Source organism: Ooceraea biroi, chromosome 7 (genome assembly GCF_003672135.1).
Source record: "Ooceraea biroi isolate clonal line C1 chromosome 7, Obir_v5.4, whole genome shotgun sequence".
Taxonomy (NCBI): domain Eukaryota; kingdom Metazoa; phylum Arthropoda; class Insecta; order Hymenoptera; family Formicidae; genus Ooceraea; species Ooceraea biroi.
In genome coordinates, this window is record NC_039512.1 from 6101722 (window position 1) to 6119179 (window position 17458).

The 17458-nt window shown below is 35.0% G+C and overlaps 1 protein-coding gene across 3 annotated transcripts; it reads right to left on the bottom strand.

The window, feature by feature from the left end:
• Positions 1-671: 671 nt before the first annotated feature.
• On the bottom strand, positions 672-17386 carry LOC105282077 (abhydrolase domain-containing protein 2). Of its 3 annotated transcripts, XM_011343788.3 has the most exons (9): positions 17139-17385; positions 15607-15756; positions 15249-15420; positions 5720-5892; positions 5352-5519; positions 4627-4813; positions 4348-4546; positions 4128-4278; positions 1356-4044 (listed from the first exon to the last, which is right to left on the bottom strand). In XM_011343788.3, the coding sequence occupies exons 3-9, from the start codon at positions 15401-15403 to the stop codon at positions 3875-3877; spliced, it is 1203 nt and encodes a 400-aa protein (XP_011342090.1). In that variant the 5' UTR covers positions 15404-15420; positions 15607-15756; positions 17139-17385; the 3' UTR covers positions 1356-3874. The 3 variants fall into 3 exon arrangements, with proteins under 3 accessions (XP_019888093.1, XP_011342090.1, XP_019888092.1); XM_020032534.2 differs by lacking the exon at positions 17139-17385 and adding an exon at positions 16419-17132 and having other exon boundaries at positions 672-4044; positions 15249-15756; XM_020032533.2 differs by having other exon boundaries at positions 15249-15756; positions 17141-17386.
• Positions 17387-17458: the final 72 nt, after the last annotated feature.

The window sequence follows — 17458 nt, forward strand, 5'->3', positions numbered from 1 at the left end:
ATACTAATATTTGTATTGTGATAAGAAATTTATGAAAAATGTAACTTGGAAAAAGGTTTATACTAACTTTTCTTTATTATTAGTTTTTTTCTCGTATGTTTAACAATAATATGGTATGCATTTTTATATTTTATTATTACTAATCATTTTATTTCAGGACATAATCAATGATTCATCTGTGCATAAAAGGATAAGGCTAAACTTCATCGCATTCAACTTGAAGATTATTAATTATGATATTTAAGTATGAATAACTAAAGTATTCTTATGCATGCACTACTAGAAAAATCGACAACCAAATCTTTAAAAAAATGTTTTTCGTCACCGTCATCTCCCTCTCATCTTGTCGTTATCTCGCATAATTCCATTTCACTGGAAAATATTCTCAAGTGTTCTGTTAATTAAAATGCATCATTATACCTTATATTAGTAATCTATTGATACTATTCCTAGCGATGTGAGAGGTTTATAAAAAATATACAATATCTTATATGTAAATTTATGAAAATGTAATTTTTGTTACCAATCCTTTTAATTTTAAAATTTTACAAAGTACAAGAAGGTTTACATTATTATATTATACAAATAAATTATCTTGTTTAAGAACATGTATATACATATACATATATATTATTATATATTGGGTTAGTCAAAAAGTTCAATTCGGTTTCTGCTCAAATTTTACTTTATTGCATTCAGTAGAAACACATTATTCATCAATTAAGTAATCACTAGCATTGTTTATGATTAGGCATTATTATCTATATTCTATGATATAGACATTATGAACATATTATGTGTATGCTATTGTCAGTTATTGATAATCGAACCGAATTTCTTGCCTGACTCAATATATACATACATACATATAATATAATTATTCTGTCCTTAAAGGTACAGACAAGGCAAAATGTTAACGAATTTTGCCTAAATTACGATGTGTAAGTATGAACAGTTGAAATATTCTTAAAAAATTACCGATAGAAACATTTCGTTAACCAAGTTTTCGATAAAAAAGTAAAAGTTAATCAATAAATTTTGTTTCATTATTGTAATAACAAAATCAGGTGTGTTCATTGATGTTTTAAATCATATATGTAATCGAACAATTACAAAAATATTGGAACAACTCTTAACCCTCCGAATAAACAGGTGAGTCTATGACGTCCGAGCCAAAATAACATATGCTCGTAAATGTCAAACCAGCAAACCTGCCTGTCTAGTTTTTCTTTCTAAAACTGTAAATGATTATGGCAGCGTCAATTATAAGATAAACAAACGTTTCATGAATTTTTTCAAATTTTTTGAATAAAGATGAAGACGCGACAGATCGAGCCACGTGTACACCGAAAAAATTATTCAGTATGTATTTATTCAGTGTTAATTTTATAACTACACATATGCAAATTATACGTTATGTACAAATTTCTTATAAATTTTGTTGTGAAATTATTTTATATTCTTGATTTAAGTCATTAAGATCTGTGTTTCACATTCATCACGTATAAAAAATTTTTTATGTTCTTATAATGTATCCAATAGTATGCATATCAAGTTTCATTAGTTTTGTATATCGTGTGAGTATTATATTGTCGTGATCAAAATATATATCTGCGCTGAGAGTTAACTTTAGCAAAGATATAATGGAAAATAAAGGAACTCATAAAAAGGAATTAAATTCAATTTCATTTATAATAACAGTGAAAAATAAATACATATGTGAGATAAGAACAAGTTATACTATAAAATATTTCAACAAAAAGCATTTTTTCCCTACTTTGTTTAGAGACTCTTTACGTCTTCTTGATTTTTTATGATCGCGAATTACACTTTGTAGAGTTACAACTATCGTCGCATATTAATCAATATCCCACATTCGATCTTAACATTTGCTTTCATACAATTGAAATAAAATCCGTTTGCGAATATTTGATTACATTCTGAAACGTTTACATTGCACCATATTTTGCATCAAAATTGATCAGTGTAAATTATCATGAAAATAAATTCTTCTTAGTCGAGCAGTGACTCGATTGTACGTAAATTACGTTTTACATGTTATGCGTTGTACGAGTATTCCAAGTATTTAAAAATGTCGTCTGTTTTTTTTACCTAATTAAACGAGACTACATAAAATTGTCGTTGTTAATAGTACCGTTAGAAGAAACATCATCATTATCATCATCATTATCATCATCATTAAAACACAGTAATGGCAAATAAATTTAGTTAAGCCACGCGGTCGATGCGCATGCATATCATAATTTAAATCTATTGGTCAAAATATATTGTCTAATTCAGGAAATTATTACACATTGCACATTAACTTTATCAATATGGACTCATCGTGGCAGACCACATTAATATGCTATCTTGAATGTACGTTATATACAATCTAATATAGTATTAATTCGTTATATTCCACACTCGCATCAAGATCTATTATATTTCGTGAACAAGATATTTTGAGTGTATCGCATGGAATATAACGGATTAAATATAACGTATATTCGTGAAATTGTATTATAATAAAAGCATATATAATAAATCAGTGTGGAACAAATTCTAACAACGCAACGTGTAATATTTCATAATACAACTCTTCATATTTACATTAAATAATATACATTGCTTATATATATATATATATATATATATATACACACATACATACACACACACACACATATATATATTATAATATCAAATGCGCAGATGTATTGGTTGTTTCACCAGAGTTTTTAATCTCATATACGTAACCAAAATTACAAAATATATAAATTTGTTATCTGCATGAACCAGCCAGTAATAAAGTTGGATTCATGAAATATAGATTCATAAAATATTTATTCTATAGCTCGCCTATAATTTCAATTAAAGCATTATTTTATTTACATTACACTTTTAATATTTGATGTACACACTTTTGAAATACATTTGCGGAATTGTAAATTTGCTTTACATTGAATTTGATTTTCTTGAAAATCCAACATTATTGCCAATCCCAGATCAAGTAACGTACATCATTGGCTGTACGATGACAACAATTTTTCCATATCGATAAAGCTGAACATCTTAGATTGTGATCAAGACACGTTTATAAATACATCTTAAAAATTGGTATATAGCTTATATAGTAATACATTTAATTGTACATAAATACAAGTTGTTTTCTGTTCAAGTATATATATATACACACAAGATATTTCGTATTGCATGTAATTTACACTCAATGCGTATATCGTAATGATTAACTTGCTTATACAGTGAGCACCTCCAAACATTCTGATAAGACCATCAAAGGTCTTCTCATTGAACCGTCGCACTATAAAAGATCCCTGAGAAAGAAGTGTTGGTGAGACGTGAAAAACATCGATTATTTCGCGTCTCTGCTTTATGTTTTTTTAGGAAATTAGGCTGTCGAATTTTATCGCGCTAGATCGTACAATAATAAATATACCGCTAATCGTAACTACGTGTAAAGAATCGTGAACAGCTATTTTACCGACGTTCTAAAGCTATATCCAATTTCGAAATTGTAATGAGCAAACGTTTGTTTGTTTGTTTGTTTGTTACTTCAGTCACACTTTATTACTTATTTTACTCGTAAAACAAAATGCAATTCTACGAACTTTGTTTCTCGTGAAATAATCATCAAAAAGCGTGTACAAAATATTTTTACTAGACTATTGCCGTATTACTAGACGATTTGCCGTCTTCGTTCTTCGATCGCATTCTCAGTCGTCAAAACCACCTCGATTACCCAACAACGAGGGGTTAAGTGCAGTGCTGATAGATCTCGCAAGATCGTATGTAACGTGTTTTGGCAATCAACGCCCAATAATACGTCTACATTAATCCAGCTAAAATTAAGTTAAGATGCTTTGAGAGCTTTATCTGCATGCGCTAGAGTTAGAGAGCCTACGAGAGACACCAAGGATCGATCCAACCACGTTATAGGATTCGGATATAAAAGACCTCCCTCGTAAAAGCCTAGATGACCTCCGTGAGCTACCTCCACGTACAATGTGTTTAAGTGTTTTGCTGAAGTGAAATAATACATATTATTAATAATACATTTTTTATTTAGTATATTGCTTTTATATATATGTAAATGTTATACTCACCCGCATGATCCTTGATTGGCTTCAATAATACTTCAGGTACGACGGGATCGTCTAACGCGTTAATGAATACCATCGGCGTTGTAATATTGTCTAGGTAAAATACGCAACTACTCCATTTGTACAACTCTTGTACAGATCTGAAGTTATGTACCTGAACGCAACAAGATAATTTATTATGAAAGTTATCATATGATAGCGCGCTTGAAAATACTTTACTTACCTTCCTCGTGTATGCTTCGTCCAATTCGGGTAACGTCGCTGCAGAGATTATATCACGTTCGTTCAGGTTACATCTCTGCTTCACGTCCTCGGATAAAAGCATATTTTTGTGCTTGAGTATGAGGTTCTTCATCGATTCTGTCATCACGTATAGGTAGAAGCGTCTAAAGTTCTGCCAGTTTAACAGAATCTTTGTTCCTCTGAAGCATTATCACAAGAAATTAATATCTTTTCTAATTGATTTACTTTAATTGTTAACAAAATAAAATAATCTTCTTACTCGAGAGCGTTGTATCCTTGGCAAATCGATATGCCTCCTATAATATTAGGCAATTTATTGGAACCGCGTTCTCCTAGGTATTTTGTTACCAAATTTCCGCCCAAACTGTATCCGATGCAAACTATTTTAGTATTAGGATGCTTTTCTACCAAGCTTTGTAACATCATATTGTAATCATCCGTGTGACCTATTTATATTAAAATGCATATTACAAAGCTTATTCCAAATTAAGCATAGAAAATAATATAAACAGTCGAATTTACATATAAAGTTATATTCAACTAAGAATTCTATATATTTATATCTAATATAATAGTTATAAGAATTTTATATAACCATAACGTAACATTCAATGAATGTGATAAATAAATAGCATAGCAATAAATAACTGTGATATCGAATATTAAAATAAAACGAACAAAAATTGTATCAATCAACATATCAAAGTTTCTTCATCACCGTTGCATAACCATCTAGTCGATTATATAAATTATTTATAAATACGATTAGATAACCGTGTAATAAAAATGTAACCCAGAAAATGCGGTATTGATACTGAGCACTAAAAGCACTGAAATAATTTTTTCGGCAGTTGTTATACCTTGCTTATCATTCTCCATATTTATGTTTAAATAATTTACCGTTATCCGCTAACTACTTTCCCGGATCGGTCTCGGAATTCCTCGTTTACGAGCAAAACAAGTTATGTCGATCGTAACACATACCGTAAGAGAATATTCTGGGTGCCGTGATCTTGACACTAGAAAGGGCCCCGACATGATTAAGTACCGCGCATCGGTAGCCGTGGCATTGGACGAAGTGCACGAATGTCCTGATGTAAACGCTTTCCGAGCTATTCCCGATACCGGGACAAATGGCTATCGTTATATCATCTGAAACGATTGTGCGTAATATTATTAACTTCTTACTTTTATATTTTTCACATTATACATGTCCAAACAGCATTTTGTAGAAGAACTATGAATGTAAATGTTGTTGATACATAAATTAATTGCCAACAGAAATCGATAGATTACAATGACACAATGAAACTTATTCTTTTTTTGGAAATCGATTAATTTGCGAATAGAACCTTCGTGTCCATTGGTCAACGGTTGATAGAGATCATACGTAAGAGTGGTATCATCGGAAAGACTGATGGACACACGTTCGCCAATGGGCCAAGGGCATCGAACGCGCCCTATAACACTGTGGACGATGGTCTGTACGTGCCCGCTGAAACCCCACAACCTCGTCGGCTTGTATCTGAAACAGACCAAGAACCGTTATTTTTGCTAGTGTCAAAACTCACAAAATTATTACTAAAAGAATACAGCTAGCTCTTGTCCTCTATTTCGAGCTATTTTTTCGTTATTGCTTGTTTTTTTATCGGTCGACACAGAATAATTTAATTCTCGAGGAGAAATTAACGTGAATGACGAGTTAAAAAAAACAAGAAAGATATGAAAGTAGGATAAGAGCAATTAGAATTGTTTGAGTTATTAGCTATAAATCTTTTCGAAAGCGTCTAACGCGCGTACTTAAAAGAACGTCGACTAATAGTAGGGACTATTGACTTGATGTGTATACACTTTCCTTTTAACGGTCTATACTTTGAGGTTTAATAGCTAGGGCAGAAATTTAGCTTTTACTTAAGTCAATTTTGTCTCTGTAATATTAGAACAGTGATTTGAATTAATCACATTAATTTGAATAATAATATTAATAATCGTAATCAAACAAGAGTAGTGTGTGCTAGAAAATATATAATATATCATTAATTGTTATGATAAAATCGAGATTATTAAATGACATTTAAATCAACAAATTCGTAAATATCTTCATTTTGATATATATAAACCACATGCGTATATCATCATCTAGAAGTCATGAAGAAATCCAGTAATAAATCGCGTGTTACATACTAATTTCAAATATCTTTCTTTCATAACGTAAATATATTTGTTATCATTATTATCTACTATTCTTTTATGTAGGTACGTTTGCTGCACAGAGAAATAGAAAACTGTAAACGGATCTATGTGATGTTACACATTTCACGTTGACAGAGTCGGTGAAAAGTGGAGTCAAACAATGCACCGCATCGTTAAATGTATTTATAAGGAATTGCAAGAAGTCACAGTGGATCAGTGGAGCATAGGATAAAGTGTGTTAGGTGGAACAACCTACGAAAAACCGTTTAATATTATACGATACGAAGAAATTTCTGTGTCCCAATTTTCCATAAAAATATCGGGTTTTACAAAAACTATCGCTAAGATTTATGCAAGAAAACATAGTCCGCAGTTGCCAGATAAAAACATAAACTATCACTAAGATTTATGCAAGAAAACATAGTCCGCAGTTGCCGGATAAAATACGTCGGAATAATTATATCCAAGACAAACGCAAGGCAAACGACAATCCTACATTACGATAATTGACTGATCGAAGAAGAGCCGTTTAATTTTTTTTAATGAAACACTCGTTTCTCCTTTCGCCGCCGTTCACACATCGCAAGAAAATTGAGGTACTGTTCTAATTGTTTTTACGATTATTGTCTGGTTGTACCAAAGTACGAACGGCAGCTTGAAAACTAACTGACGTATGCATGAAATCAACCGTGCATGATTGCATTTTAATATGTATAAGGTTACACGACCGCAGATCGATAAAATACTATAATGCAATATCGATTCTCCAGAATGAAACTGTCTTAAGAAAAATGTAGTCTTTTACTCGCGAAAGAGAAATATTTATCATTTTTATCTGAAAATATCTTTCTTTTTAATTTAAGAGATACGCTTTTTACAATCCGTTGAAATTATTTAAAAATGATTTCTCGTATGAATTTTTAGCGCATGACGATAATAAATATGCTATATGTAATATTACATATAGAAAATTTCTTCTTCATTAATGCATTTGTCATGCCCGACTTGTGCTGTTCTTATTCCTCAAACTTCCCGGCTCTACTTGATGGATTACCTCGCTCAATTATTTCTCAGTCTCTTAATATAATTATTTAATACTACGTTTTCACTGCTGTCACATGGATAGCATAAAATATTAAACTTGTGGTACACCTAATGACCTATGGATTTTTGCATTTATTTTTATTTCTCCTTGCTTTCTACTTGACTCGTTTTTTCTTTTTCATGGCGTATATTATAGAACCAGAAAAGAAAAGTTTTCTAGTCCGAATTTTAAGTTATGAGGCGAAGTAAAATTCTTTTCTCCTGTAATGATGTAGCGTATAAAGTCGTATGTAACGATAATCAATACATGTGGCAATTTGCTACTGTAAATGCAAAGAGAAACGTGTCAATATTGTCTGCGTTGTGACCGCGAAGTCATCGCGCGAATTAGGGAAAAGTAGGGTAAACTACTACATGTCGGATGTCCAATTGCCAAAGACATATAAGGAGTTCTGTTTCCACATCTATCGTTTCTCATTACGGTTATTACCCCAATTTGCGATAGAGCGATAAAACGCACAAGAATTTCTATTTCGACATTTTTATTATATTCTATTCTATATATTCTATTATATATTCTATTATATTATATCGCGTATAATTATGTTTAATGATAACACAATTTCTCCATATGAATAGAATAATATAAACGAAATACATCGTATTTTTATTATCTAATAAAATTCCTCAGAAATAGATATGCGTGACCTTATGCATTACAATACCTTTATGCAATATATTTTAACAAGCTCCTTTCAAGGGAATGCGTGGTTCCAATATGCTTATATTGCACAAAGTTATGTAAGAAATAAGTCACATAGAGTATAATATAATAATCAATATCATAGCAGATAGGAAATTCTGAAAAAATCCAAGTTTTATCGCGTACAATAACGTGCCATATTAGTGAGGATTTGTTTTAAATTTTGAAGGAACGTGTACTTTCTAATTATTATATCCATAATTTGCTATGTATATACGCGTGAATGTGTATATGGGTATGAAAAGGTAAACTCGCGTATTCCATAGGTCACTCGATTTGCGCGTTCAAAGTCACGGTCATGGTTGATACGATCGATTAGAATACCTGGAGGCTATCCACATTTACTGGACGTTATTGCGTTGTTTGTCGTTCGTCCACATGCACCCAGATTTTGAAATATGCTTTTCAGATGTAAATATTTCAAAAACAAGATGCTAACATTTAAGTAGATTATTCTTCTGCAGTATTATACAGTATATGTAGATTTTCATTTTTCTTCTGTTAATTCGTCATACTGGTGACATGTGGCAAAATACGAACACATATAAATATGAGAATGAGTTTACCAGTTTTTGTTTCAAATTAAAATTTTAATCATTCATTGTATTGAGGACAAGTTCAGACGTTAGACATCAGATATCAGACATCACGAATGAGCTGAATATAATGAATTTGCTAATCTTAATCCAAAGAATGAGTATTGCGATATTCGTACAAAATGGCAAATTCATTAGCAGACGGCATTGATAATAATCCTTTTATTTGCGTACTCTATACAGCACAGCGCAATTTATTTCATTTACGAAACGTCTTTTGCCATCAAAACAGGAAAGTGACAGATAAGTAGTTCCTAAGTAATAAATAATTTCTTAAGAATGCTATGCTCCCTCGGTGACATGTTCCGATATCATAAATATCATATGTACTCTCGAAGGAAATTCCCACATGCGAGATTACATTGTTATCCATAATTTTTTCATTAGCATAATAATGTTACTATTAAGAAATTACCAGGGCAATCACTATCAATACTCGATGCATATTCCTATGACTCCAGTGCACAATTCGATTATTTTTACCACGATCTCATACCACGTGAGTTCTCTAAGGCAAATTGCATGACTGTTAATCGACTGCGATTAAACTGTACTTCTTGTCGCATACGTGCAACTCACGAGTTAAAAACAGGTCGCTATGTGAAATATGGGAAAGAAGCACGTGTACGTGCAAGAAAACAAGATTTTTGTGACGAGGCGAATGCCGGAAATGTACAAAAAAAAGCGAGCATTTGCGAAAAAGATCAGTTGAGAGTGGTAATGATAACGAGAGCGGCAATGTCTTTGCAACGAAGGCAACGTGATAGTCATTAGAAAGAAGAAAGCGACGGAAAACGACGAAGAGAAGTTGCTCGATCTTCGTACGGCTCGCTCGCTCACTCATTCGCAAAAAGGATTCGAGCAAGTTGTACCACAAGCTGAGTCGATTTCCGCAACTTGAGGTAACGATCAATACGCTGGTACACGCGAGGATAGCACAATAATCATGTTGAAATCTATAATTTCTGATCAGGTCTACAAAGTTGGCTCCCCTCCTACAACAATATATAAAACTATTAGTATATTCGGTTTGTACATCGTTTGTACATGAATGTACCACAATTTTTATTATTTGTACATTCCTGGTTAATTGAAAAAAAATAACAAAGTTTTAGTAACTAGACGAATGATAGTTAGCCCCCCCCCTATGCTATAATTATTGCATATTTATGTGTTTATCGTGCTTAATCGTTTGTACATCGTTTGTACATTATTTATAATTCATTAACTTTTCATTTAAACATTTACTTTTTTAAATATAAATAAATAATTTTCATTCGAATATGGACCTCCGTATAGTTAGCAGACAAATATGATAAATCTTTTTTTTTATTGCAATCGTTTGGGAATCGTATGGCAAAGTTTAGGAAACCACTTTTAGAGTTTGGGAAATAATAGTTTTTTAATAATTAATGAAAATTAGTTGAGCGTATCGTTAGCAGACATCATTCCAAATATCTTTTCGTTCTTTTTCGTTTCTTTCAACGCCAAATCATTTGGGAAATACGCTTATAATGTTTTCAGAGTTTGGGAAATAATGATTTCCCCTCAAAATCAAGTTTAAAGTCATCAACCAGACGTGCAGTCAGAATCTAGGGACTTTTGGACTATAGGCTATATAATGGAAAAACGTTTATAATCTTTGATATTTCTCATTGTTTTCCATTTCAATAATTTGGGAATCGTTTGGAAAAGTTTAGGAAACCACTTTTAGAGTTTGGGAAATAAGTTTTTTAAGGTGATGCTGGAGTTGCTAGTGAAACAATGTTGCCATTTGCACAAAAATTACAGTTAAAATGCTTTTTACAAAACTTTGGCAATTTGTACGCACAAAATTGAGGCGGTCTCGTATCGGAATAAAATAAAGGAATATAATGAAGCTTTTCGAAGTGACTTTAGAAGCGTAATAAAAAAGAAAGGTGTATTCTCCTTTACAGAATACAGAATACATATAAACTTTCTTACTTTAATATTATTAATTTTTTATACTGGGAAAGTATATGCTTGGGTGGAAGAGCACGAGGAGACGGGCTTCGCCCGTCACCTAGTACTCTTCCACATAAAAAAATAACAAAACTTTGGGGTGACCAAAAGTACTGCGTGGAAGTTACAATGTAGAACTTTGCTTTGCGTGGAACCTCGCTTTATAATACTATCAGCATATGCTTTCTAAATATATTAAATATCGCACGTATGCGATGCTACCATGCTTACTTTGCGCATACGTGCGATATTTAATACATTTAGAAAGCATATGCTGATAGTATATGAAGCGAGGTTCCACGCAAAGCAAAGTTCTACATTGTAACTTCCACGCAGTACTTTTGGTCACCCCAAAGTTTTGTTATTTTTTTATGTGGAAGAGTACTAGGTGACGGGCGAAGCCCGTCTCCTCGTGCTCTTCCACCCAAGCATATACTTTCCCAGTATAAAAAATTAATAATATTAAAGTAAGAAAGTTTATATGTATTCTGTATTCTGTAAAGGAGAATACACCTTTCTTTTTTATTACGCTTCTAAAGTCACTTCGAAAAGCTTCATTATATTCCTTTATTTTATTCCGATACGAGACCGCCTCAATTTTGTGCGTACAAATTGCCAAAGTTTTGTAAAAAGCATTTTAACTGTAATTTTTGTGCAAATGGCAACATTGTTTCACTAGCAACTCCAGCATCACCTTAAAAAACTTATTTCCCAAACTCTAAAAGTGGTTTCCTAAACTTTTCCAAACGATTCCCAAATTATTGAAATGGAAAACAATGAGAAATATCAAAGATTATAAACGTTTTTCCATTATATAGCCTATAGTCCAAAAGTCCCTAGATTCTGACTGCACGTCTGGTTGATGACTTTAAACTTGATTTTGAGGGGAAATCATTATTTCCCAAACTCTGAAAACATTATAAGCGTATTTCCCAAATGATTTGGCGTTGAAAGAAACGAAAAAGAACGAAAAGATATTTGGAATGATGTCTGCTAACGATACGCTCAACTAATTTTCATTAATTATTAAAAAACTATTATTTCCCAAACTCTAAAAGTGGTTTCCTAAACTTTGCCATACGATTCCCAAACGATTGCAATAAAAAAAAAGATTTATCATATTTGTCTGCTAACTATACGGAGGTCCATATTCGAATGAAAATTATTTATTTATATTTAAAAAAGTAAATGTTTAAATGAAAAGTTAATGAATTATAAATAATGTACAAACGATGTACAAACGATTAAGCACGATAAACACATAAATATGCAATAATTATAGCATAGGGGGGGGGCTAACTATCATTCGTCTAGTTACTAAAACTTTGTTATTTTTTTTCAATTAACCAGGAATGTACAAATAATAAAAATTGTGGTACATTCATGTACAAACGATGTACAAACCGAATATACTAATAGTTTTATATATTGTTGTAGGAGGGGGGCCAACTTTGTAGACCTTTTCTGATCGTCGACTCGCGGCACGTTCCAATTTATAAGAAGTGGCCGACCGATGATAAGTAAAAGCAGCCATTCAACACAGATGCTTGCTGGAGGACTGCGAGATTTCTTAATGAAACGTGTGAAGCCTTCATTCCTTTGATCTTTCACTGTGGAACAAAGTATCGCTTATCGCGTTCGTGAGAAATTGAAATTTAATTGCGCCAAGACACCTATATTCGGATATGCAAAAGTGTCTCATGTCGATGGAAAACAATGATCAACGTGAGGTTTTCTTCAAAACTTTCTTCTTGTGTTGAATATTGGATTAAGTAACATTTCGTTTCGATCATGCATTTATACATTCGCAATCGAATCATCACATCGCAGACAGATGCGACAAACAAATCTTATTACTATTCCTTCTGTATGAGACAAAATTTAGAACAGTTAAGCACGTGTTTCCGCTTTCTTAAGCGCTTTCACGTAATTGAAAGAAGACGGGACTCGCGATCGACAATGCCGGAATGGGTCCGAAATTTCTTTTTATTTTTTGGCTATTAATTTATCCATGATGACAACAGCGATCATGTGACGGAAATACTAATAAAGCACTTAGCTTTCACGTGGCTGGCTGAGCTACAAAAGCGAACGTATGTTTAATGGCGAAATAAAGATAAGTAGTGCGACGGTAAAAACATATGAACGTGAGTAACCAAAGATTGGACGCAATTTAGCGATCGAACTGATCTGCATTAACTGTATCATTATATCGCGGTAAACAGGATTTTTCTTCACTATTGCAGCTTTTTCAGCTGAACAAGTGAAATTGCGATAGAAATGCTCGGAGTGTCTTGAAAACTATACCGAACCATGGGTGTACCATTCAGATGCAAACCATTCGCATAATTCTCGTTATAATAACGTTGTGATAACGTTCGACCGGCACGGAACCGCGAGCGGCGTGACTCAATTGATAGAGTCCGAGATAACGAAATAAGCGAGATCAACGGAAGCAGAGCATTGTGTAACGCCTAAAACGAGATGTGATCTTATCGTTATTTCGTTTACATCATCAGAGTGTAATCCCTTCAGTCAGTAAGAAAAATGTGCATATGCAGCGTAAATAACATGGTTCGATTATAATTTGTGCATACAGGTGCACATTACATCGCACATTGCGCGCCGAAAAAATATTAGCGAAACACACGATACGAAAGACGGAAGCATTTTGATTTGCGTGGCTCCTACTGCGGAGAAAATAAAGTGGGTGCAACACCGTACAATTTCGTTAAAACGAGTATTGAGTGACTGACTTCTTTCACATAGCGAGATCCCAGTCTCCGCTCAGAAACTACTTGCAATTAATTCGGTCGATATTAAACAGAGAAAACTGTGTGTTACAGTTTGTTTTCTCTGCTTCGTCTATTCTGATACAATGTAATGAAACGATTATCATTATATAGAGGACTGGAAAGTGTTAATAAATGAATGGATCTTCAAAAATCTCTTCCTAGTTTCCTAAATGTATTAAAATAAAGAAATGCGTAAAGAATTGGAGAACTTATCAGAAGACTTATCTGAGATAACTTCTCGAGATAACTTTACAATTTTCTGCATTTGTTTTTCATCTATATCAATAAAATTGTTCTTTTATGACTTAATCTTGTTTATTTATTTCCTTTCCACGTACGCTGTATACAAATTTTTTCCACGTGAATCAATTTTGAGCAAGAGATACGGAGCGGCGAGCGCAGATAACGTATCGAAACTTGGATCAGTTTATCGACAGTGTAAAAATTACGAAGTAAAAAGAAAAAGCAAAAAGTTTTTCAATCTTTCTTTTTGTAAGTATGAGAATTTTTCTCAGAAATGAGACAAAAACCTTGTTACATTGTTCTATTTAATAAGCATTATTATGCATGGCATATGCATGATTTAACAACCGAGTTTATGCTAATGTGAAACATTTATCATCATTATCTACCAGGATTATATTTTACTACACAGTACTTTCGGCTACACTAGATGCTATAACCATGTATCATTTCTCATAACAACTACCTTAAACAACCAGTTTATAAACCTTTGCATGAGAGAACGTTCCCTAACAAAGTCGAACAAAAGTCTATAACAATCTATTATTCCTGAAGCATTCCTAGTACTCACAAGAAAACATCGATTATATTGATTGACGAGCAATCACATTTCATACCAAAATGTCTGTTGCAATCTGCATGCATCACGCACGCAACCGTAGAGATAAAAAATAGCTTTACTTGGGTACTCTGTGCGTTGTATCGAAATGCAAAAGTTTTTTTTTTTTCAAACAATAGTAATTTAATATTTTCTTCCATATGTAAATTATTCTTAATAGCTGTGCTGAATAAAAGCTTGTTCAGGCGCGAGATCATAAAATTCTCATCTCGCATTCATCCATTCACCAAGCAACTACACGATTATAATTTCTTTATTATATTACATACGAGCTAAGATACTTTTCTTAGCGCGTTCACACGCACGCAATTTCTTGCCCACTCACACGACGTTTAAAAGTAAAGAACTACTTTCCCCTGCTCACTTTTCTCTCTTCTTTCTCCTGCTTTAATTGCATCATATGTAATTTCAGATATTTTCGCTCGTAGAAAAACGGAGCGAAAATTCTCATCGCCGGCGGAACGTCCTCCGGCGGCGTGCAACGTTAACCTAACCTAACCTCCTGTCCCGCCACCCGTAGCTCTGGAAATGCGCGAGATTTTCGTATCCCGTGGACCTTCGGAGCTCCATGCAAACCCTCGTGTTCAAGACAACTGACACTTATCGGTTTCCCGAAATGTCAAAGCAATAAATTCTGACACTTACGGTTCGGCAATGAGCGGCGCGATCTTCAGTATCGTCGATAAGAAAGATTGGTCCTTGCAAACGAGGAGCGGTTTCTGCGGAGCACTATTGACGTTCAGTATCCTGAAAAGGATGCAGAGGATCACGGCGAACACAGCTAGCAACGCTGTGGACATCTCTCTCGGTCGTTGATCTGAAAACAGCAGTCCCGCTTTTTCTACTTCTTCGTGTCTTTCTTCTCTGAAATCTTCGTGTCGACTTCGTTGCCTACTTTAAAAAACACCGTTCCCCGTCTCTCGAATTCTATCTTTTTGCCAACGGTACTCGCGTTATCGCGCAGGCAGTTTTTGTGACGTTTCCTCTTTTTTTTGCATCTTACCTAAGCTCTTCCGGGTGAAGAAAATTATGTACAGCTATCTCCTTAAGCTAGGACTTCGTGGGCTGATTGACAGGTTACCACCAGCGGAGAGCTGCGGCGGCCGTGGATGAGCAATGTGTGATTCATACGACTGACGTCTCCTCGCGTCACCTGCGAGCAAAAATCGCACTCATTAAGATTCGGAATGCGATTTGGGTGCGTCGAATGATAATGACCGACACATAAAGTTAGCGCCAGACTATGCCAGACGATTCGTAATTCGCGATTTATAATTCATATATTTGTGAATAGTGTGGAGGGAAAATTCGTCGATTCGCCATTCGCATTGGTGCGAAGCCGAGTGGTTTTTTGAAAGGACGCGAATCATTACGAATCAATCCATTTGACTTATGAATGATGTATTGCGAATCGCGAATTACGGAGGTAACGACTGGAGACGCGGAACGACGGAAACACCGGGGTACGATCGCACGCAAGCCGGCTGAAAGGAATGCGCTTTTCATAATCGTTACGTTATCGTAATGAGGGCAATGTCGAGAGATGCACGAACGAGTTACAAGTTGATTTACGCGCGTTACGTCGGTTTGCCGATTTCGCATAGCTCGCACGACACGATAACGCGGGAGCAACGAGAATCGTATCGACGCGAAAGATCGATAAGAACAAGTGTGACATAAACAAACTTGTTGGTCGCTCACGCGCTTCGCCGATCGAGGTTGACGGTGGTTGAACACGGGAAATCTTCAAGCACTCACTTACGATATGTTCACGTGTGCATGTAATATATGTAATAATATAAATATGGGGTTTACTTTGAACTTTTCGGATTTAACTCGCCGATGGGGCGGCGAGTCACGTTGTGCACGGAATGCACCGAGCATGTGGCGTCTCCCCGGCACGCCGAAGTGCAAGTGTAAATGTCAAGCCGAAGCCGCGGGCTGAATCATCGACAAAGCAAGAAAGCAGTTGCACCCGCACGGTTGCATCCTTATGGAATTTTTCACTCGTCACGCCGCGGCGTGATGGTCTATCGCGCAAATATCGTCCCACGCCGCTTTACCTCGAAAAGATAATTCGATAATTCCGTTCCACGAAAACTTGAAACTTACGAGTTAGTGAGCGACGCCGATCACAATTGCGGCTAATTAACCACGCTATCTAAATCAACGTAATCCCGAGGCGTGAATCCCGCCGAGGGCGATTCATTAACCTCCATCATACTGAGTTCCCGGCTTCCGTCTCGTCGTCAACGTTACCGGCGAGATAAAAAAAAGAACAAAAATGTTAAAAACAAAGATAAACTCGACAGTTATTAATAATGAAGAGGCAAATGCGATTTCGCTCTAGCAGGATGCCAGAGGAATCTACGAACGACACACGGCCAGCATTGTTTCACCGGGTGCGCCGATAACAGCACACTGCGAGCATTCACGAGAATCGCGTAAAGATTGCTGACATGCGGCGACAAACGAACGATGACCCGGGGTCGCTGTCTGCACACAGGTTCGGAATAAATTTCCCGTTTTACTCACACCCTTCCTTTCCTGTAGCCGAGCTATCGACGAGACGAGACAGGCCGTTCTATGGGAAACCGTAGTCTACCGTGCGGTTCTTGCTTCTAGACGACTTCTACTCGTCGAGGAATATCGGGCGAGGGACTTTGGCGGACGGAGCTGACGAAATCGATGTTCGAGTTAACCCGTGTCGACCCGGAGGCTATCTCGACTAGCCGGCATTTGACGAGATCCCTTTAACGCGTACACCCCACCCACACACGTCCACTCCCGTCGGGATCCGACGGTCGACTGACATCTGTACGCGCAGACCATAAACGCGCCGCCACTAGACGGGG